Raw genomic sequence first — 18,876 nt, 5'->3', positions numbered from 1 at the left:
TAGATGTAATATGTGTCAGTTTATGGTCAATTTGCGACTGATTTGAAATCTGGGTTTGTTTCACTTGTGACATAGATCTGTGTCGACCGCTAGGGGGTAGACGGTGTTAATTTATGAGTATCTTATAAGTTTCTGTTTTCACGTCATGCTTAATTGAGAATGAAACAGTCCACAAATAAGTAAACAAGTGTATATACACACACTATATATACATAAAATGTATGTAGGTATGTGATTTGCCTAATTATATAATGCTAAAGGTTTAAATAAATAATATTCGTTTATTAATTAAAAGTTATTTTTAGTTTACACAGTCGGAATGTACCCTATGTTTAAATGACCCAGATAACACTACATTTCTGTTTTTTTTTTAAGTTTGAATATGTACTATTTATTTATTTAACGCAGTTATGGAAAGACAGGTAATACAATCTATTCCATTTATATATGTATAGGTAGAAAGAGAGAGACAGGTGAAAGGTCAAATGCGGTTCCATTACTTCGAAAGAACTTAAAAAGTTAATCAGTAACTCAATGTGAGGACATTGTTTCAGGGAAAACCCGAGACGCAGTGAAGTGCGCGCTGTAACCCTGGCCTGAAACCAGTAACACCGATACTGTCTCCCCAAACCCGCTCCTCGGCCGCAGGGCGGGCCGTGCGGCTCCTCCAATCGCACCTGGCGGGCAGGTGCGCAACGCGGAAGGGCGGGGAGAGGAGGCGGAGGAGCCGGGAGCCGTGGAACCGAGGAGCCGATCCCTGCGCGGCTGTGCGCCCGTCTGCCTCTCCTGCGCTCGGCCGCGGTAACAGGTCGCTTCTCTGCGTTTGAGTGGGATCGTCAGCGGGACCCGCATCTGTGCGTCGCTCTTCTCAGCGGCTGGAGGGAAAGAGAGGGAAGAGGGAAGAGGATAACAAAGGGACGCACCGCCGAGTGTCGACATGTTTGCCCGCGCCTTCCTCGTCTTGCTCCTCGCAGGTGAGCGCCGGCGGCTCTACCCCACCGTCACGCCGAGCTGTGATGCCCCTCGGTGTCTGTTGTTCCCCGTGTTTGGCGTTGCTTTCTGCGGGAAACGAGTCTTTTCCCCCGAACTCACTCGCACTGAGCGCCGTGCGGGGAACTTGCGGGAATTGCGCTCTCACGGGCGACGTTCCCGTTTGTCCAGTTTGTTTGTAATGTGTTGTTGGGAAGCTGTTTTTAAAGTTCACGAATTGGGTGGTGCGATGTTCCGAGCTATATAACCAAATCAAGATGTCGGGTCTCTGAAGACCTCGGCGCTGAGCGACTTCCCAGGGTCGGATCATATTAGTTTAAACTGCCTTTGTCTTTGTCGGCTGCCTTTCCATAACAATGGTCGCGCAGATGTCCGCAGTTCTGCGCGGCTCCACCAATGGGATCGGCGGGATTGTGCAGATCTGCGCAGACCTGTGGGAAAATGAGACCGTAAGTCTTGCATGTTTGCCTGGTGAGGGGTGAGCGGGTGATGTCGAGGTGTCTCAAAATCGTCTCGTCCACAAATATTCAAAGCACTAGTTTCGGTCGGGTGACGCCAGGCAACACAGCTGGGGATGATTGTACTTTCTCAACCAAACATACTGACTCATTATATCCGAATTAATGATTAATCTAATTAGATGCACATACGTATGTCTTTGGTTTCTATGTCTTTTGAGGATATTCCCACTGTGGACATTGCACTTGCGGTTTACCTCGTTATTCATCTACGTGGCAGTGAAGGAAACAGTCAGTTTCAAATACATAGTAATTAAAAATATATACTTGGACGGAAGGTGATCCTCTCTGTTGTTAGTTTCTGTGTTGTGCAAAACTTCTCCAGTGTCCGGGGTTCAACAGTGCGACCGAGGAGTGAAAATCCTTTGAACACAGGGCGCGTTCCTGTAGCGCAGATGTGCAGAATTCCGCCGCTCCCATTGGTGGAGCACCGCAGATCTGCGCACGTCTGCGCTGCACCAACGTGTGTGGTGAGTGATTTGCAGCTCCAGCACACAATGGAAAAGAAAGCACGCAGCTCCCACTGCACAGCAGACGGGCCATGTGGGGTAACCGTGTGTGCCGGTGTTCACCGTGGACGGCTCATCCACAGTGCGCAGGGGTGGCTGATTTAGTCCCGGGTACATGAATGGGAAAAATCACATCAGCTTTTAGTTTACAGTGCTGGTGGTTCCTTCAGTATTTGTTTATTTCCCCCCGCCCTCCGCCTAGTCGTGTGAGTCATTGCTTTAACATCCATTTTATTGTTCCAAGATCACATTGTTCTCGAACAAAACAACACTTGGATCTGTCTGATCAACTTTATTGTTTGAAGCCAATTGTATGCATTTAAATGAAAAATGCAGTTGGGTGAAGTTTTGTTTTGGTCTCAGCCTTTCGTTTGTGCTTTTTAGGTTTTACGAATCCTGGTGGAGAATTATTCACCAGCCCGGTACAGTGCCTGCACATTGATATGCATACAGATTTTAATGGAGATGATTATATATATTTAATCACTTATATATTGGGGAGAGCAATCCTACATTTCAGTCTCCTCTGTATCAGAAGGCAAATGGTTATTTTCACCTGTTGTGCTGCAATGATCGGTGGAGGAGGAACAGAGCAGTTCTGGGAAAGTCTTCATCGTTGCCTGGTTGGTGTTACAATCTCACCGTAATCCTGGTTGTTAATTGTTCCATTGACCTGCTCCCCCAGTTTTGTACGACTCCACCCATCCTTTGGGATAACTGTTTTGTCAGGGTGAATCCACTCTCTCTGGACTCTATCAGGAAATGATAATGTAGACCCATGGCCAGGGTAAAGTTCTCCTGTCTGCCACCTTTTACCTTTATCTAAGGCAGGGCATCTCAATTTGTGGCCCCTGCAGGTCCACCAGGCAGGCAGATGACAGTTTACATTTGTTTCGACCCATGCATTAATATTTTACTTAAGATACTTAATTTAAAAATGAAGAAGCTATACCTTTTGTTTGATACCTAAATTAATGTTTTAATTAGGATTGCAAATAGGAGGGCATGACATGAGGTACAGTGGGTGTTTAAGGGTTAAATGTAATGGTGGGAATTGATGTAAAGCATGTGCTTTGACACTGTGGTGGGGGTGGGGGTAAGTCTGCAGAAATATTTGCATCAGCTCAGTGGTTGGCAGACCAAAACGAGATTGAGAAACACTGATCTCCGGAAACCTGTAGTGCTCTCTGTGTGGAAGCTTAAACAACCTCCTCAGAGAATTTTTTACTTCTGGTTTCTTTTCCTTTGTTTTCTGTGATGGGTGAGCTGGGAGTTCTTGAAGAGCCAGCTGCGTTAAGTGTATATACACACACACACACACAGATGCCAGTTAACATTGACAAAATTAAGTCCGGTTTCCTTTCCTTTTATCAAAGCATGCACAGTATCTCGACTAGTTTCCTAAAGCAAACGACACGAGACTCCGTAGCAGTAGGAATTTGACAAATCCCCACATTGGGAAAAGCAGGCATGATCTTTTTGTCAAGGTCACTAACTTTCTGACTCCTCACTTGTTTTTGGGTGAGCCTGTATTACTTGGCAGACTCGCTTATCCAGAGTGAAACCCTGTAGCCTAAGTTTGTTCCTGCATTTACAGTGTGTTTAATCTGCCTTTAATCTGCGACTTGTTCAATTGGCCTGCTTCAGACTCGACTAGTCTGCTCTTTTTTCCCCCACAATTGGCTCATGGGCACAGTTGTTTGTACATGTACATGATGTATGTGTGCCCGTGTGTTTTTAGCAGAAGGTAAATGCATGTATTGCTGTAAAATGATTCTTGTGTAAACTGTCCCTGGATAAGGGGCGACTGCCAAGAAATAATTATCGTAATAATGGACAAGGGCCCCTTGCCAAAAAATAGTAAATGCTGGCAATTGTCTAGAATCTGACGCAGTGCATATGTTCTTGCAGTAATGCAGCCTTGCACAAAACTCATTATAGTCCAAGTGATGATTAGAAGCCAAAGCCTTTTGCTTTTTGAGCTTAGATCAGCAAGGATCTTCGCAATGGGATAGGAGTGTCTGAGCAGTCAGGGCTGCTCTTCAGGACATTAGTTCTGTGCTGTAAGCTGACACTGCCTGTTACGGCATTCCAGGAACGTGCCGTTGAAGAAGTGGAGAAACCTGTTTTGTGTTGCTCGAGTTTTGACAGCTCAAGACAAGGCGCTTATACTATCACACACACAGTGCTTTAATCATGCGTCTTCACTTCTTTCGAAAGCATGACCCAAAGTGTTATGCAGCAGAAATGCAATCGGAGTTCTTATGAACCTGATTAACTTTTTGTTTAAAATCAATTTTGAAGCTGAGTTGCTAGGAAGTAATATGTCTGCATGGTGGGCCAAGAGTAGAATACCTAATTTTGTCTGCCTTGAATTGCCAAGGTTGGAGCTTGATTTCCTCACATTGCAGGCGGACTCTGGCAAACCATCTTTGGGAGTCCTCAATAGGCTGCCACAACGCATTGTTCACGACGTACGGTGACATTTGGAGAGGATCGTAACGGGAGTGTGGGATGTGTAAAAGGCTTGTCTGTAAGATCACATCAGCTCTAACATCGCCGAGACAATGGCGACAATGCTATTGCAGCACACAGTGGGCTGCCCTACTTGGGTCTTCATCTGCCAGGTTTGTGTGTGTCAATGTGGTGGAAGGAAATATCTGTGCCAAGTCAAATCCATAGTTTAATGGCTGGACCTGGAAGAGTGCAGGCATTTGTTTTGGTGGTTAAGAGGGAACATTGAACAGAAATGCAGTTGTTACAATGACTGGTCATGCTTTAGAATAATGGGTGATATTGTGAAGAATACTGTGTGAATCTTATGCTTTTCCCCTGAGCTCTGATGCTGATTACATATATAAACCCCTAACCCTGTTTTACAATGTGCTTAGCAGAACTCAGACATGAATACCTCCTGGCACCCATTATTGTAAATTGAGACCCGTTTGTGAGTGTTTTTGTCTGCTGTCTTTTATCCAAAGTGACTAGTTCCAGTCCCATTTGCATTACAACCTGGCAAGATATTGTAGAAAGTCAACAGTTCAAAGTATAGAGACCTTGACCAAGAATTTTGTGTACAATGCAGAGGTACTCAGTGAAATCAAACGCAGTGAGATGTTAATCCACCTCTGCTGAGCCTAGCCTTTTTGAAGGGGGTGTTGAATTGTCAAACATTAAAACGGTGCATACTACCGCTAAGTCTGAACTACCAGTTACCTTTGACCTTTTAGTGTTTTTGTATTTGAAGTGGGCAGAAATCCAGACCCTGCCAGTTGTAATTTAACTGAATTAGTTCAATTGTAATCTAAAAGTCCACTGTATGTCCCATCCACTTTTTTTTTGAGGTCAGTTGTGATCTTTCTTTCTACTTCTGCTACATTTTCTGTAAGGTCTTCCCCCTACCCCTCTGTAAAATAAGCCTCTATCTGTGTTTATGTAATCCATTGTAGTGACAGCCTCATGCAAATAAACACTAGTGGTTGCTTTATTTTTAGAACTGGTTTCAGTATGTGGGTGGAATGAAGTCATTGGTTGCTCTGGGGTCACTGAAAACTGAGCTTTCAGTCCACACTTTGAGTTCGCTTCGTGAGTTCAGTTGACAGTGTAGACGTGACGAGGATCACAATGTCCCATGCAGCACCAAGGAGAAGACCAAGACATTTGACGCAGTTTGTCCCCTAATTGTGATGGAATGAATCAATTTCTTCTCAGGCCCTTTTCCCTTGCGGCCACCATTCTAACTCCCACTTCCAACCCTCGGAAATCATCCATGAGGCTTTTTGAGCTGAAGCGAGGGGAGGAGTTAGCGCTGCGTTTCATGCTAGGAGCTGTAGGGAGGTTAAAGTAGTGGTGAATGTTAACCCTTGCCTGGGGATCTACAGTCTTTTCATTTTAGTTCTATTGTCCTCTCTTCTTGGCAACACTTCTTGTATATTAGCCCTGTACAGAAACTCCATGTATTGAAAGTGTGCGAATGAGGAAGTTATTTGCTTTTTGTTAATCTGTAGTTTCTGCTTACAGTGACTACACAGGTTGGCTGATGTGTAGATAAGACCTGCAGTATAGTCATTGTTTCGGTTATTTCCTGCCATCGTGCTTTACAATGACCAGATCTCAGTTCATTAGATCACCTGCGTCCGGTTAAACAGGACTGACCGTTGCACGTCCTGTTTGAGGACTCCAGCTGGGAGGCGGCGGGGGGGGTTGCGGGAGTTACGGTCCACTGGCTCTGTTCTTTGTCCTTTCAGGATGCAGGTGGCAGTTGATTGATGCTTTGTAAAGGGCACAGGAAGCCTAATCAGAATTAATCCTACTGTTCACCCAAAACATGCCTGGAAATAGGAGGCTATATACATGCACAGTGTATGTAAATGATTAAGGATGAATCTACCTGTGATAGGGGCTTGACAGTCTTAATTATGCGAGGGGAGGTGGTGTGATGGTTAAATAGACCTGGCTTTGTTACTGGATGGTTCGTAGACTCGGGACCCTATTCTGCCCACCTGTGTTAGTTACTGTACTGAATTTGCGGTTTCGTGGAGGTGTCCAGCTGAGGGTCTCGTGAAGACCGTTGTTTGTAGTTCAACCCCCTTTGTGTCAATTCATCGGTATAAAATCGACTCGCTGCAAAATATGATTGTAATCGGAGGACTTTCTTCGTCATTGATTTTTGATTGCCTCCCTGCCCTTTATTGTTGCTAGGTGTTTAGGATTAGTTAGTAATGTAACCAGTTTATGTAAAAAAGCAAGTACAGGTTAACCTGGATTTCTTCACTCGCAGGAAGTGTAGTTCTTTACTGTATTAAAGATCTTAGGCTGAATTTAGATTTTAACCTATTGAGTGACTACATCTTGTTGAAATCAAACCATACAAATTGGTTTACCTTATGTGTAATATTTTACTCATACTTGGGTTTATTACTGTTGTAGTTGTGATTCATGATTTGTAGTGTGCTAGTGGTTTGAAACTGTAAATGGCTGAACCTGTTATGTGGCACTGTCAGTAAATACCTCGGTTACCAACCCCCATCAACGCAACCTTTGTACTGCTTGTGCTGATTCTCAGCTCAAAGATAAGAGATACCTTTATTATAAAAGTATCCCACTAATATCAATGAAGTAGTGAATATACACTAATTACATTATAAACAAAGGGATGAATAATAGACAGAAAATGTAAAAGTACCATAAGCAATATAAGGAAAAGACATGTCCCACTACAGTGGTCAACAGCAAAACTCTTGAGTCCAGCTGTTACCAGCATGAAATCTCTGATCTTAGACTGTCCCTGGCATTTGTCATCCTCAGTGTCTCTTGCTCCTGATTGAATAATCTAAAAAGCCCATCCTCCTTCCCACATTCCCCGGCACACTGACTTGTGTGCATCTAAGTGCCAGCATGCACTTTCTGTTGGGACATGGAGACATTGTCTAACTGAATGGGAATGATTCAAATAATTGTAGTTCCTAGTGTGTGCATTTTTCGGTATGCATCCGGTTACAAAATGTAGTCATGCTTTGTGTTTCCGATGGAAATATATCCGGGCTTTGTTCAGTGTCTGAACTTTCTGATCCCCACCACAAATTAATCAAACAAATCTGCGATTGAAGATGACAAATCAGTTTTTGCAGACCGGCCTTTAACACCACTCTAGTCTGGTGTGAAAGTGCTTACTCTTGCGCATGAGTCTGTGAAGTGACTGATTCACACCCACGCACTGAAAGGAGTACAAAATGCCACCCTTGTTTATTTTGTTGTCTTTGTCTCGGCAGACGTGCCTGTTCAGTGCGTCCCATTTTATCTCTCGCCGTTTAGTAAATACCCATTACCAAACCTGCTGCAATCCTGTACAATACTTATGGTGGGACTAAATTACAGCTCAGCGTTCACTTCAAGCCTCACTCCTGTATATTTATTTCCACGGCTGTTGTTGTCCAAGTGAACTCCAAGTTTCGACAGTTTTACCAGTCCTTTAAACAACTTCTCAACAACCAGAGGTCTCCATCTGGTTCTGGAGAGTTGCAATCCAGCAGGTTTCATCTCTCTCCCATAAATCAATCATTTATGCTGACTGAGAATCCTTTTATTCTGATCCATGATGCCTGTGTTAAGAGTTGAGCTGGAGCAAAAACCTGAGAGCACATCTCTGAATAGGATTGATGAAACAACTAATGTAGTCATGCTTTAGAAATAGTTGATTTTGGAGGCTGATCTTTTAAACCAACTGCACTCGAGACTCTCCGTGGGGAAAAGGCATTTGTTTTGCCAGCTAAAAAGAAGGTGGGGGGAAAAATGTAAAATGCCCGACATGAAAAATGGGGATCTGTATTAAAGTACTATACATCAGTGAAAGACTTATCTCCAGCCAGAGACAGGCCTGCCGTTCTCAACCCCCTCTCTCTCCCTCTTTCTCCAGGCAAAGCCTCCAGTTTTGCAGTCACCACCAACACACCCACGGTCACAGTGCCAGAGAACGCAGGTCAGTCACCAATATAACTTTCCTGGGCGTGGCAGTCCCTCTTCTGTCCAGCAACAGCTGGGCATCACCTAGACCAGTCATGGTACAGGATGTTCTCTTTCACTTGGCTCCTGTTTTTACCATACATTTTTTTTTCCTTTATTCTTGAAGTTCGAGATAAAAGAATAACATGAATAATAATGGGGGGGTCGATTTGTGAACGATTGGCCAGGATTGGGGCCGGCAGTATTCAGCCGTCCAAGCCTCTGATCTTTGCACACTTGTGCTTCCCTGTGGCTATTAATAATCCCATGTATTTGGGGATGTAAAGCAATGCTGAAAGGAATAAATTTGTGTTCGTATTCATCCGTGGGCAAGGAGGGCTTTACACTGGGTTGAGGTGTCCATTTAAATTAGATGAAGCTCATAATCCCCCGAGGGAGTGTAGAGAGTGACATGAAACAACATTTTAAATTTAAAAGTTTATGTAGGTTGAAATAGCCCTTCAGAGACACTCTCATTTTAGGTCTCATTTAGTTTTTCTGTTTGTATTTATTCATTTTTCATTCTTTTCTTAGGAGCTGATCTGGCTTGCTCCTACTCGGCTGACTTTGGCATCCCGAGGATCGAGTGGATGTACATGGACAAATCCGGATCTGAGACATTGATTTTCTATGAAGGACAGCCCACATGTAAGATGAATGTCTGTCTATGAAGACATGCTGAAGCAATAGTCGCTTCAATTAAAATACAAAGCTAGGAAAGGAGCACCCTGTGTAATTTCAGGCAGTAGGCCTGTGTGCTGTTGCATCTTCTAAATGTTTACATTTATTTATTGTACACATCCAAATATAATTTATCGTTTGCAACAAATAAAAAATGTAGCGCATTTATCCTTAACTTTTTTAGTTTAGTCAAAGTAATTTTCATTACTTGCAAAACTCCATAACAAAAGTGTTTTCTTTAGCGTTTAACCAGAAAAAACAAAAATGCTGCTCATTAAATCTAAAAACACAGCAATGTGTAAAGGCAGGTGGCACCAAAACTATCCCTGTTTCTGCTACATTTTTGTTCAATTTACATATTTTTGTAACAAGTTTGGCTAAATGGCTGTAAGAACCAAGTGTATACTGGAATAAACACACTTTATGTATTAATTTTGTGGGGACAACAAGGCTGTTGCCATCAGTGCTACTCCCTCCCTCTGTTTAAGCTTGACACTGGCATCCGTATTTCAAGAGATTGTGTAACTGTTTTGAACTGAATCAGTGTGGTATTAATGGGGTACACCACGGAGATCTGATTCCCTAGAAAGGGCAGTTTTTGCACATGTGTTTTAGCCAATAGCTGTTTTTGTTTTTTGTGGAAAACGTTGATTGCAAATTATATTGGAAATGTATAAGATGTACACATGTATTTTTGTATTCGAATAGTGAACTTTTTTTTTGGTGTAGTTATCGACTACACTAACTCATCCCTAGCAAGGGATTTCCACAGGGGTGGCAAGGTAGGCCGTTGCCCAGGGTGCCAATATTTGGGTGGTTGAAAACATATTTGTGGGTGCTAAAAAACAAGTAAGCTATAGAATTGAATTGTCAGAAAGTTGGCAACTGTTGTGGCAGGTATACGGACTGCACATTAACCTCACGGGACGACTTTAGTCACTGCATGCAGGCTAGATCTGCCGAGTCTGCGGCAGGGTGGCGGGCATCTAGGGAGGCGGTGTGTCCTTGGATCAGCCCTGGGTGTCCTAATGAGAGGGCAGTCTGATTTGTAGATTAGTGCAACACATGGCTTGTTCACTTGCACACAATGGTTGAGAAAAACTCCAAGATAGTCTTAATTTGCAAAATGTACAATGTTCTCAAACTGAGGGTTTTACTCACGGGTAAATAGTCTACCAACTCTGGAAATATTCAAATACATTAATCATAAAAAAAAAAAAAAAAGTGAAGTTCACAACTGTAGTGGATGTGCCATGTAGAGTAATGCATCATCCTTTTGCCGAAGGGGGGTGTAGGTTAACCACTTGCAGTATTCTCTCTCATATCTTACTTTATCCCTAATTTTAACTCGCAGCGAAGTACACTGGCCGTGTTGAGCAATACCAAGGGGGACTGCGCTTTAACAAAGTGACTCGCCAAGACAACGGGAACTATACGTGTGCAGTCTACTCCTCAACTGGAGTGATTGGAAAATCTGTGATCAAACTGATTGTGCAAGGTAAGAGCAGTGCTACCTTGTCTGTGAAACACTGTTGGGTTTGTCTGCCAAAGCTTATGAAGGCTTATAAACGCAACGTACATTTCACTTCTCTCCCGCTTGAGTCATAGATCAGGATTTATGTATCTTAATAATAATGTATATATTTAAAGCTAAATTAGTTTAGATGTCATCTATGCTAATGTTGGTGTCTTTCTCTGCTGCTACAGCAAATAAAGAGCTGTTTTCTGGTGGGCCACTTTGTCCTTATGCTCAACGATGTGTTGCTGCTTTGTAATACAGCGGGGGTCCGTTCATGGTCTCTGCTCTCTAGCCAGGGCAGGGGTGTTAATGAGCTTCTTTACCTCCACAGTGGCCCCATCTCCCCCCATATGCGGGGTGCCCTCCTCGGTGACCACCGGAAGCAGGGTGGTACTGACCTGTTTTGACAAAGATGGCTCCCCCGATTGCACATACAAGTGGTTCAAGAACCAGGTCCCCATGCCCGTGGATCCCAGCAAGATCCCAGCCTTCCAAAACTCATCCTACGTCCTCAACCCCACTGACGGGACTCTGGTGAGCATCTGTAACGCACTGGCAGTGCCCACAGGGGATCCAGACGGGTTCAACTGACTTGTATATTCAGGACAACAACAAAGTGCAGTACGAGCATTGAAAGAAGAAAAAAAAGATTTGTCAAGTGTGAGAAAACTGTACTAAAAATATAGTAAAGTGCAGGTTTGTTAAAGACTTCCAAACTAGTGGAAGATGTATGCAAGGTCCCTGCTTCTGTGTGTGACGAAGGTCATGTCGATACAGTAACAGAATTAAAAACAAATTAACTCGGGCGATGTGAACGATCATCGAGGGAAGGAAGATGTTTTTCTACCTTGGTTTTTACCTAAAGCTTGCGCACAAGTTTTATATTGTTAGGAATATTCCACATCAGGGATTTATATCCTTCATGAAGCAACTTGATCAGGGTTTAAGACCATCTATTGAAGGAGTTCTAGAGTAACTAGTAACTAGAGTAACTGTTTGTTTACTTATTGGTACATAAGTCACAGAAGAGGTTGTGTCAGGACTTTTCTAAGGTGGGTATGTGCCAGTTACACATTTTGAAAGTTTGAAATAGGTCTGTTTTTTGTTTGAATAAGACCCAACAGAACTTAAGGGCACAAAGCAGAAGTTTGTTGAATACATGAATACAGTATTAACCGAAACCACCTTAATATACGTCATGACACAGCCTACAACTGTCGTGAATTTGTTTTCTGGGATCTGAATGCAGTCAATGATGCACCAAGAATAGTCCTTTTCTCTCCAAATGAGATGTATATGAATAGAAGACCTGTATCGGGAGGAGGCTTGTCCTGTAGAGCATATTATAAGATCCAATGATCACTCCTCTCTCTCTCTCTCTCAGGTTTTCCCGAGGGTTGCAAAGAAAGACGCTGGGCAGTATTACTGCACAGCCGCAAACGGGGTTGGTAGTCCTGCCAGCTGCGGCGCATTGCAGATGGCAGTCAGTGAGTATTATTTTGCAATGAGGGATTGATTCCCAAGGGTGTTAAATGGGTGCCAATTATTGCAAGTAAATATCTGAGTGTAATTATGGTTTTGTGCTTTGAGTTTTTGCCTATTAAAATATATGCATGCATAAATAGTCTTCCTAATTGAACCCCTTTAATTGATTATTAATTGGGTCACTGCATGCAACTGATTCTTTGATCCCACTGTACAAATCTTCGGTCTGTGTCATTGATGGCGATTTCATAGTGATGATCCAGTTTCTGTGCTAGAATAATTAGTGTTTGTGTAAAACTAAATTTCTAGTCCTATATTTGTACAGAAGCATTAAGGACAAAATGGGTCAATTGCAATGAACTGAAAGCAGCAACAACTGGAGATCGTACCGTACGAAGTGGAACAAAATGTGACAAATCACAATGTATTGACAACCTTTGTAAGTGAACTATTCATAACCACCATTTTTTTTTAATGTTTTTTGTTTTTGACATTGAAAACATTTGTAATTCATGAAGAAGCAAATGCTCTGGTGTATGCGGGTGAAATTGACACCACAGCTAACAAAAATCTAAATGACAACCATTGTACAAATTGTCGGTTAAAAGGTTTCATTTAAATACTATGAAATAACGTATATTGAAAGCTCTACATGAATTACCCAGCTGGAATTATAATGCAATATAATATGAAGTTATATAATATGGGCTTTATAAAGCCTATAGTCGACTTAATATATGCCAATATATTAATTCCCGGGCAGTGCTGCGGCTCAGTGCCGAGAGCTCCAAGTCGGGACAGCAGATCATTGTGAAGCTGCATTGTTGGAGGCACCGTGTCCGAACCTCCACCCGTGCATCACAATAATAATAAAATAATTCAGACAGTAATCATATTAAATGTTTTGTCTAGATAACAGGTTTGAGTGGGGGAGAAAAAGTGACCTGGGTAATGCAATTTATCCTTTGCTATTTATTTTTGTGCAATAAATATTTTTTTGTTGCAAACCGCTGCAATCAGTCGCTCGGATGTCCTAATTGAGGCGAAGCCCGACCCCATAGATAGAGAATAGTGATTGTAGATCTGTGCCCAGCCCTCTTCACTTCACTTCCTTCTTAGTAGCATAACATGAAACTTAATCTTTAGTACTGGACTAAAGCTGGGGATCAGCTAGTCTCCAACTTTGTTTGCCTCTTTTTTTCCTGTTGCAGTGGGAACTTAGTACACAGCTGGGGATGATCCTGAAATAGTACTGTACTAGCTAGTATGTAACTTTGTATGTAGCTCTGTACCAACTCTGCAAGTTCATTGCAATTGACCCATTTTTAAACCGAGGTAGCAAGTGTTACATCTGAAATTTTGAAATACTGTAGCCATCTAGTAACTTTAACTGTTTCCGATTTGCCATTCTAAAGAATGAATCTTACCATTCTTACCAAGACTTACCAACCAAAAGTCAAAGTAGACCAGCGATAGTTAGACCTACAGTCCCTCAATATACCTTATAAGCCATGCTGGATCATGTCAGTTGTGAGTGTGCAGTGGATGCTCAGGCTCCTGCTGTTTAGCTTGCAGCCAAGGTCTCCTGAAGCACACGGATCAGGAGCGGAGTCCTGGGCTGGGGCAGTGTCGAGTCCTAAGCTGGGGCAGTGTTCAGTCCTAACCTCGGCTTTGCTTTGTTCCCAGATGATGTGAACACTGGTGGCATTGTTGCTGGGGTGATTGTGGCCTTGTTGGCCCTGGGTCTGTTGCTGTTCGCACTGTGGTACGCTAATCGCAAAGGATACCTTCCCAGTGAGTACAGAGCGTCCCCACAAAGCAGAACAGCCATACAGTATTATCTGTGCCATTGTTTTTAAAAAGGAAAAAGCCCTCTATTTCTTGACCAAATTCCAAAGTTCCATAGTTATTGTCAAAGGAAGACATTTGCTTTTCCGTTGCTCAACTTGACGTACCTTTGTTAATACTGCAGTGGCAGCTGGTGACTTGAAACACTGAGGACAGGAGATGACTAGATAATTTATCAGAAGACTAAAAAATTAAATTTGCAATAACTGACAAAAAACAGTCTATAACCAAGACAAATGATAACTACCTCGATCTCCCTGAATAATAATGATAATGGCTGATTGGAATGTAAACTAAATCACTGTCAATGTCACCCTCTCTATTCACCGAATCCCTACACTCCCATTGAGCATGCACACCTCCCTGTTTGTTCTGGATCCTTTAATTGGATGGAAAATGTCAGTTAATTCTGTAACGGATCTGATTGGTCGAAGCCTGAGAGGACATCCTCAGTCAGGCACATGTTTATGGTGTAATTGTTTGGAAGGGAGCAGTAACTATGAATTTCAGGGAGGAGGATGGCTAACCTTCCCCTTTCTCCTCTGAGAACCCTCCCCTGGTATAGGCTACACCTTGTGATTATAGTCTTGTGTACTTAACTGTTTCATGTGCATTTAACTAAATTGTTTTATTTTTATTTATTTTTTACAGAAAAAAGTGAAAGGTAAGTCAACTTTTTATTCCTGACCATGCTCTCATTGATGCATTGTGGGATACCTTAACTGCCCTTCTGTGAAGTTGCTTAACCTTCACCATAAATTGGCATTTGCGTTTTACTAATGCATACATAAATATTTATGCGTGACAAATTTTCATGAACCTATTTTTCACCTTTTTGTGACGAGAAATGTTTGCGGATTGTGCACAGGAAAATAAAATTAAAATGTTCAGTGCGAACAGATGCCTAATTCCACACCAGCTAACCCTGACCATATGCTGCCATGGTCAGTCCAGACATTTGTATTGGGTATCGAATTTAAACTGCTGTGTAACATAACAGAATAATTAGCACAGCACGATACAAACGACTAAGCATACAAAGTAATGCACACAATAAAAGTAATGTAGCACTCCCCATGGGGTTGTCCACAGTGTCACAGCACCGCATTTAACCAGTGATATTCAGTGGCACTATAAATTAAGTATTTCTGCCTGGGCTGTAGTTACTTGACTATTTTTGCTGTAGGTATTTGAGTTCACCGTATATTATGACGTGCACTAGTGCTTTTCCTTGATGCATCAAAAATATAACATCAACACATTGTGTAACTTTGTACACGTCGTCCCTTGGGGTTTCACATTCTTAGGTGCAGCGTATTGATTGTGTCAGGAATGTAAATACACCGTTAAACGTATAAAAGAATTCAGCTATAGCTGGAATCAAAGGGATGTGGGGTCTGTGCCTACTTGCCCATGTCTTTGCTGGTGTACTAAGTTTGCTCTTTGTTGTCCCACAGCAAACCCAAAGTGGTGTACAGCCAGCCGCCAGCTGGACTTGACCAGGAAGATGTGAGTACTACCTGACTGCCCCTTCTCCTTCTGTCAGTTCTTCTCACCGTCCGTGTCACTCGAGTAGTGCAGGGCCCAGCCAGGGAGTCTGAACAGACCCTGAACATGGTTCGGCTTCCTAATCATACAGGCCCTGCTTCCATGGCCAAGTTGGTATCGTTCAGAGAAGAGTTGAATGGGGCCACACCGTCGCAGCCTGCTTTTGACATTGATGCAGGCCATCGCAAACAACTGTTCTTTGATCGCTAAACCACTGATTCTTTGTGGGTGTCTCTTCTCATAAGTACTATTTGAGCACTTGGTACCAAATGTCCCCTTTTTTTTTTATATATATATTGAGGTATTTTAAAATTGATGGTCTAAAAGTGCATTTGATTCAAGGTACAGTTGCTGATAAAATATCCCGGGGCCTGTATAGGTGTTTTAAATGCATCTATCAAATTAAACAATTAGACCAATTAAGTCTGTTGGAACGAAAACCAGCATACACACGGCCCTCCAGGGATTGAGTTTGAGACCACTGTGCTAAGAAAAGCGAGTTTTGATGTAGGTCATTGAAATTTGGTACATGTACAGATGGGATCACAGGGAATATGTTTACCTGTGCAGTTCAGTGAGACTCATGCCCACAATGGCATATATGGGAAATGATGTCTGGTAAACACCTGTGTTCAAGAGGAACGTGAAAATGTTTGTCCTTTTGCCCAGTGCACTAGAATTCGCTTCATTGTGATGGTAATCATATTGTTTGTCAAAAGAAACCAACGATCAAAGAACCTACAACTACACACACTTAAACACGTGTTCTAACAACTTGCTTGTATGTGTTGGCATGGAACGAGATTCCCACAAGATGGCCCGCGGTGAATCCCGAGTAATCAAAGTGTTGTTTCCTTGTGTTCCAGGGCGAGTTCCGACAGAAGTCTTCCTTTGTGGTGTGATGCAGCCCGGGACTGGTCAGCCCCCTGTGTCGGCCCCCTTCCTGTAATACCCAGCACATGGAAAAAAGCATCAATATCTATGGAATACCTCTACGAATGTTTTTCCCCTATGCGTTTTATTTCCTTTAAATGTTACTTTTATTTTTTAAATGTATTTTTATACCTCTCACTCTAAATAGAAGCTAGTTTTTCTGGATAGAACATTACATGTGTTTTTTTTTTTTTTAACAGCACCAATCTGGTAGGGATTTTTTTGTTGTTGAAACACCCAATTCCATTGATAAGTTCCTCTTTCATACTGTGTGTGTATAAGTAGCGAATAAAATGAATACTAGTGACCTCGGTGCACTAGTCACTTCAGCCTGCTCCCTGCGTGTGAAGATCCAGGTGGGATCCAGTCACGTGAAATGACCCTCCTAATTGTGCACAAGGCCAGCATTTTCATCTGCACCCCGAGTCAACTAATCGCTTATGAACCGATGCTGTACAATAACCATAAAATTTAAGAACTTCTAATATGTCTGTTTTGGAACTGCATGTGAAACCCTGGGATGTATCGTTGCTGTATAGATATATTGTACGTAATCTTTAATGTTTTGCTTTGTACATTTAAAGTGTTTGTATGTTTAAACCACTCAGATTACTTTTATGGGCGCTATATAAAAGTTTATTATTGTACGTTTAAATGTTTCAAGGTTAGTTTGTGCTGTTTTCCTATCTCTCTTTTAGGGTTTATGACGGAGTGGGTGGGTATGTTTTTGGTTTTTGTAACCTTCGCTTCAAGGTTTGTTTTCCTTGCTTCCCAGAATAAGAGAGGCCTACTAATGTAGTGCATGTTTAACACTGACCTCGTATACATTTGATATCAATTGTGCTGTATGACTGAATCATTTCGCAGCTTTTTCGTGTGTATTTTAATAGAAACGGTATGGTCGTGATTTGGTGGAAAACTGGATGAATACGACCGTTACTCCTAATGTAACATGAGGGCTGTTTGGATGCAGGACAGCGAAACGTGTGAATCGTCTGTTCTTATTCTGTGGAAGTTGTGCTTTTTAAATCTGCAAACTTTAGAGCAGCGGCAGTCAAGTGTAAGCAAATTATTAATTCGGCATACAGGTAGAACACACCTTGCTTGCACACTTTTTCAGAACTATACCCTCTATTGCAGTGGCTCTCAACCCTGGTCCTAGAACTTGCAATTACTTAATTACTTCAATTAAGGGTTCAATTGAGAAATTCAGAGCTAGTTTAGTACAAAAAACAGCAGGTTAGGGGCTCCTCCAGGATGAGGGTTGAGAACCACCGATCTAGAGAGATTATTCTGCGAGGTGAATTAGTGTATTGATTTGAAAGGCTCTGGATCAGTGACCACTGTAACAAAACTGAACCGGTCATGTTTTTTCAGATTTTATTTCTACAAACTACCTCTGCACAAATGAGCTTAGTAGTTGGCCATTTCATTTTCAGTTTATGAATTGCACTATGAACTATAAATAAATGAATATATAAAATACCAAAAATTTGAACTGGACAGTGGATTTGATTCGTAATTAGTTAGTAAACTGATCGTAATATCCAATTGCCTGGACTGGCATGATGTGCTTTTGAATCACCTATTTTTATGTGTACATAAAATTGATAGAAAATGCAATCGGTCTCCCAGGGTCTTGGATGCAAATCAATACTCTTTATTTGCCTATTTACTGTTCTTCACTGGTATATGAATGAGAAATGGTCATCAATCCCTTTTGTGACCTATGTTTTGCTGTGCTTTTAAAAATTATATATATGAAATGCTGTACTGTTGTAAAAAAAAAATAAACTTTTTTTTTCTTAGTTTTCAGTTTGTCATTTCCCCTTTTCTTGCAGTTTTAGGTGTAACTCCATTTACAGCACCCACATTATAGCGGAGGAATACAAAATCCAACTGTTTGCAGTTTGTCCACATGTCCTCTGTGGTATTAAGGTTGGCACCATGAAATAACCTCAAGACAAAGCTCGTTTCTGTGCAGCAGGATGAAGCCCACTGATCCGTGCACGTATACTTTCTAATGTCAAAATGCTCTACTTCTGTATTCAAGTGACTACCTCTAAGGAAGCTGTACTGTTCCAGGCTGTCAAGGATATTAGTTGACCGCTAGGGCAGTGGTTCCCAAACCGGTCCTGGGGGATCCCCTACCCTGCTGGTTTTTGTTACATCTGAGCTCTCAATTACTTAATTGAACTAATTTCCTAAATCAGAGACTTTTAATGATTTTAAACCGTAGGGGTTTTAAGTACAGAATTATATTTAAAAATGTATTGAAGAAACAATTATTTTCTTACACAATTTAAAAAGTAAAATCTAAGTGGATTGTTACTTCAATTAAGGT

General features: G+C 41.9%; 1 protein-coding gene across 1 annotated transcript; it reads left to right on the top strand.

Moving 5' to 3' along the window:
• The first annotated feature begins 705 nt into the window (after nt 1-705).
• LOC136754582 (junctional adhesion molecule A) lies at nt 706-18,340 on the top strand. Its single transcript, XM_066710540.1, has 10 exons — nt 706-974; nt 8,433-8,495; nt 9,053-9,166; nt 10,554-10,697; nt 11,050-11,252; nt 12,103-12,205; nt 13,890-13,997; nt 14,703-14,715; nt 15,509-15,560; nt 16,466-18,340. Exons 1-10 carry the CDS (start codon nt 938-940, stop codon nt 16,499-16,501), a joined length of 873 nt encoding a protein of 290 aa, XP_066566637.1. The 5' UTR covers nt 706-937; the 3' UTR covers nt 16,502-18,340.
• Nucleotides 18,341-18,876: the final 536 nt, after the last annotated feature.

This window comes from Amia ocellicauda, chromosome 1, assembly GCF_036373705.1.
Source record: "Amia ocellicauda isolate fAmiCal2 chromosome 1, fAmiCal2.hap1, whole genome shotgun sequence".
Classification (NCBI taxonomy): Eukaryota; Metazoa; Chordata; class Actinopteri; order Amiiformes; family Amiidae; genus Amia; species Amia ocellicauda.
The sequence above is the reverse complement of the archived record's forward strand: the minus strand, read 5'-3'. Positions and strand labels throughout refer to the sequence as shown.